This window comes from Neophocaena asiaeorientalis, unplaced genomic scaffold, assembly GCF_003031525.2.
Source record: "Neophocaena asiaeorientalis asiaeorientalis breed wild unplaced genomic scaffold, Neophocaena_asiaeorientalis_V1.1 scaffold1, whole genome shotgun sequence".
In the NCBI taxonomy this organism is placed as follows: domain Eukaryota; kingdom Metazoa; phylum Chordata; class Mammalia; order Artiodactyla; family Phocoenidae; genus Neophocaena; species Neophocaena asiaeorientalis.
This window is the reverse complement of record NW_020171981.1, coordinates 1,961,569-1,966,138: the sequence shown is the minus strand read 5'-3', so window position 1 is coordinate 1,966,138 and position 4,570 is coordinate 1,961,569. Positions and strand designations below refer to the sequence as shown.

The window sequence follows — 4,570 nt, the reverse complement described above, 5'->3', positions numbered from 1 at the left end:
CCAGGTCAGGTGAACCTGAACCGAGAGCCTCAATGGGTCTTGCTTCATTCGGGACAGACATCCGGTTTCCTCTGGTCTCTGCCAGGATTCCGGGGGCTTAAAGGAATGAGTCATGGGGGGGATTGGGGAGTTCCCAGCTAACCAGTTCGGGACAGGAACCAGGGTGATGCCTCTCAACATGTGCGGTGGGGACAGGAGGCAAGACCCCAATGTTCCTATCTCAGGCCCCTGGCCCCTCAAAGAGGGCACTCAGAGAGGCAGCCTCTGGGAATTGGGGGGGATAGAAATAGGGCAACTGGTTTCTTCCTTCTCAGAATTGGGGGCCTAGGGAGCAGGTGGCTTGAGAATCCCAAGGGAGAGTGGCAAATGGGGCTGACCCAGGAGATGTCTCAGGGGAGAGCGGGAGGGAGGGCCCGCGGCCTAGGCCTGCCTCTTCCCCTGGGTCGACCTGACTCCAGCCTCCCCGGCTTTTATCATTGGCTCAGCTTTGGTTCAGCGGTTCAGTTCAAACACTCTGGGGCAATTCAGACTTGGGTGGGGCTGAGGGGAGGAAGGGAGTTTGAGGGGGGCAAGACGTCAAAGAAGAATCAGAGATTCCACAATTTCACAAAACTTTCGCAAACACTTTTTTTTGTCCCAACCCCCCTGCATTGTCCTGGACACCAAATTTGCATAAATCTTGGGAAGTTATTACTAAGCCTTAGTCGCAGCACCAGGTAATTTCCTCCCAGGCCTCCATGGGCTTGTGTATAAAGGCCCCTGGACCTGGTCCCTGACAGAACCCAGAACCTACAGACCCATCCAGACCCCCGGCTGAACCTGCTGCCCAGAGCCCCATGAAGCTGATGGGTGAGTGTCCGGGCCCCAGGAGGGAAGAGCTGCGGGGCCCGGAGCGGCAGAGGGCAGGGTCCCTGGGCTCCCAGAAAGGTCTGCACGTCTCCTGAGCCCCCGTTTGCTCCCAGCCCTGCAGCTGCTGCTCTGGCACAGTGCGCTCTTGACGGTGCAAGAAGCCACACCCCTCGGCCCTGCCAGCTCCCTGCCCCAGAGCTTCCTGCTTAAGTGCTTAGAGCAAGTGAGGAAAATCCAGGCTGATGGCGCTGAGCTGCAGGAGAGGCTGGTGAGTGAGGGCAGCCTGCGGAGGGACAGGGAGGGGACAGAGATACTGCAGCAGCGGGCAGGGAGGAAAGAAGGTGTGCGGGGCAGAGCTGAGGGGAGAGAGAGAAGCAGAGGGAAGCAAAGGGAACCATGGGGAAGGGACATGGGATGGGAGAGGAGAGACTCAGGGGAAATGGGAGGAAATTAGGAGAGGCAGAGCCCCGGCGGCTGGTGGGGAACTGGGGGAAGAACCTCTAGGGGACAGTGCTGGGAGGAGCTGGCTGGGGGCTTGGACGGAGGAACAGGGCTGAGAAGCCTGGCGGGACGTGGAGGGAGGGGAAGATGTGGATGTGGAGAGATGGGGGCACTCGGGAAGGAGGAGCCGCCCGGCTCTGCCAGTCCCCCTCACTCAGCATCCTTCCCATCCCCAGTGCACCACCCACAAGCTGTGCCACCCTGAGGAGCTGGTGCTGCTTGGGCACTCTCTGGGCATCCCCCAGGCTTCCCTGAGTAGCTGCTCCAGCCAGACCCTGCAGCTGGTGAGTGTCCAGAGGGGAGAAGGGAGATGAGGGGACGGGCGGGAAAGGATGACCTGGAAGGCTCCCCAGTCCTCCAGGCTCCATGCTGGGGCCCTGAGGGGAGCAGCCCAGGCAGCGTCCCCTGACTTTCCTATCCCATCTCCCAGACAGCCTGCCTGAGCCAACTGCACGGCGGCCTCTTCCTCTACCAGGGCCTCCTGCAGGCCCTGGCGGGGATCTCCCCGGAGTTGGCCCCCACCTTGGACATACTGCAGCTGGACGTCACCGACTTTGCCACCAACATCTGGCTGCAGGTGAGTCTCTTCGGGAGCAGCAAGCATTAGGGCCCCGGACCGAGCTGGTCCTCAAAGGTGGTGCTGCCAGCCTGGGGACCCCGGAGTTCTCTAGGGCTGGGGCAGAAACATTCTCGGTGGGCTGGATGTAGGGAGCTACCACCTCATCCCAGGACCCTACCCCATCCCCCCTAGTTGAGGGCACTGGACCTTAAAGAGACCTGGGTTCGGTCCTGGCTCCACCATGAACCCTGGATCGTCTACAGCCCATCAGCCCTTTGCCTTTCCTCCCTGTGCTAACTACCCACTCAGCAGGGCCTGATTGCTGACCTCACCTTCCCCCACAGATGGAAGACCTGGGGGTGGCCCCTGCCGTGCAGCCCACCCAGGGCCCCATGCCGACCTTCACCTCAGCCTTCCAGCGCCGGGCAGGAGGGGTCCTGGTTGCTTCCAAGCTGCAGAGCTTCCTGGAGCTCGCGTACCGTGTCCTGCGCTACCTGGCCGAGCCCTGAGCAAAGCCCTCCCCATCCAGTGTATTTATCTCTATTTAATATTTATGCTTATTTAAACCTAATATTTAAAGACGGGGAAGACAGAAAGGAGCCCCAGACTCCTGGATCCTTCCCTCCACCTCCAAGTTTCATTCTCCCACCTGTAGCAGGGAGAAAAACTCCCGTCTTCCCGTCCCCTGGACTGGGAGGGAGTTGGTAAATACCAAGTATTACTTCCTGTGACTCCTCCTTGCCTGGCTCCGTGGTGGGCTCTGGGGAGAGCCACAGCGAACCCCTACCCTGAGGGTGCCTACCTCGGGGCCCTTGGAATCATCGGGAAGTCTCCCACGTGGGAGATGAGACAGCCCTGTTTAATATTTAAACAGCAGTGTTCCCCAACTGGGTCCTTGCACCCCTGGCTCTGGCCTGACGTGGCTGCTTCCCTCGAGTCCCCTTTGCCTCGGGCACGGAGCCCATCAGAGGCAGCCGAAGCCGGGACGCTTGACCCTGGGGTCCCACGAATTTGCTGGGGAATCGTTTTAAGATTTTTTTCGGGCACGTTTTGACTCCTTGTGTGGGGAGCCCAGGCATCCATCAGCGACGTCTCGTTTTTCTGGACGCGCTACAGACACCATCAGTTTAGTGGCGCCTGCCCCACCCCGCCGGGGTCAGGGTCGGGATTCTGACTCCTTTTCAGGCTGGGCAGTCGTGTCTCTGCCTTGCTGGGTGGGACTGGGAATGTGGGAGGGAAAAGATGAGGGGGCTCGTGTGACGGGGTGTGAGAGGGACGCTCGACTGTTCACCTTCCCCCTCGGCCCGCACTTTCTTATTGTAGCCAAACTTCACGATAATAAAGTGTTTGTCTCCAGTAAATGTCCTTCCTCCTTCTTGAGTCCAGCTGGTGCCTGGCCAGGGGTCGCGGACAGGGAGTTGAATGGAGGGCGAGGCCCGAAGGAGGGGAAGAGGAGGTGCACCCACTGGGTGCAGACACTGGGCCGGGTGCTAGGACACGGCAGTGAACGAGGCAGGCGTGGTCCCTGGCCCCGTGGAGCCACCGCCTAGCAGGGAGGACAGAAGGTAGATGGGTCACCCGTACCGGGGGAGGAGAGAGTAGGGTTGGGAGAGGGGGACTGGGGGGCTCAACAGTCCAGACACAGATGGACACGGGCCCAAAGTGAGGGAGGATTTAACATGTGCACAGGGCTTCAGTTTACCACCTTCCATAAACCTTCACCCACAAAGACAGAATTATGAAGGGCCTTTTACAGATTAGGAAGCTGAGGTCAAGGTGACAGCTTGGGTTGGACCCCACATTCCAGGCTCTGCACTTCTGTCCTTCGTCAAGCACTGCCTCTGATCTGGCGGGGAGCCCACAGCCTTCCTACCTGTCTCGGGGCTAATGGGCTGAAGAGGCCTGAGCTAACACCTGGGGAGACCGGAGGGGCCGCTTCACAGCACAGATTCAAGAGAAACCTCTCTGTGCTCTCAGGTGAAGACGCACGTATGCTTCCAGGCTGCCACCACCAGACCAAGGACGTCCAGACGGCCAACCAGTCCCCAGGTCCCCTCCCAAGACTTCCCCATCCTCAGCTCCTGAGTCACTTCCCACTTCCCTTCCCCATCTGGTTCCTTAGAAGCAGGGTCGGGCTGAGTGGGGCTAGAACCCCCAGCTGCACGGCTCAGGGTCCCCGCTCTCTAGTTGGTCCTGAAGAACCGGGGCTTGGAGACGACCAGGCAAAGAAGGGTTAAACAGAGTTCCTGCCTCCATCCCCCCTCATGCCTCAGCCCCTCACCCCTCATACACCCAAGTCCTTACTGGAGAGGAAAGATCCAACTCCGGGCCAGTCAGACTCTGGGTGGGGCTTGGCCGGGCTGGGGAACATCAGAACAGGACACCCTACCCCAGCACCAGCGGGGCCTTTAGCCAAAACCTCTCCCTTTTCAGAGTAAGTCTGACTTTGCGAGGTGGGGGGAAGTGGCAGGCGGGAATGAGGAAGGCAAGCTGCTCCCGCTGCCCTGCCCCGCCCCTACTGAGCGCACTAACAGGGACCCTGAGCCCAGCCCTCCTCTGCGCCCTCCTGCTTCCTCCAGCAGGGCCTGCAGGGGTCCAAGGTGGAGCCAGCCGTTCCCCACCCCCATCGGACACAGGCACCAACAGCACCAACAGGCACAG

The 4,570-nt window shown here is 60.2% G+C and overlaps 1 protein-coding gene across 1 annotated transcript; it reads left to right on the top strand.

Annotated features, from left to right (window-relative positions):
- Positions 1–8: 8 nt before the first annotated feature.
- CSF3 (colony stimulating factor 3) lies at positions 9–3,255 on the top strand. Its single transcript, XM_024743666.1, has 5 exons — positions 9–849; positions 963–1,117; positions 1,527–1,634; positions 1,781–1,927; positions 2,254–3,255. The coding sequence occupies exons 1-5, from the start codon at positions 837–839 to the stop codon at positions 2,416–2,418; spliced, it is 588 nt and encodes a 195-aa protein (XP_024599434.1). The 5' UTR covers positions 9–836; the 3' UTR covers positions 2,419–3,255.
- Positions 3,256–4,570: the final 1,315 nt, after the last annotated feature.

What these genes read in the sequence shown, in the direction of transcription:
- CSF3 (XM_024743666.1), top strand. An exon ending in CTGAGCTGCAGGAGAGGCTG is followed by an intron (nt 1,118 to 1,526) that starts GTGAGTGAGGGC and finishes TCCCATCCCCAG; the next exon opens with TGCACCACCCACAAGCTGTG. An exon ending in CCACCAACATCTGGCTGCAG is followed by an intron (nt 1,928 to 2,253) that starts GTGAGTCTCTTC and finishes CTTCCCCCACAG; the next exon opens with ATGGAAGACCTGGGGGTGGC.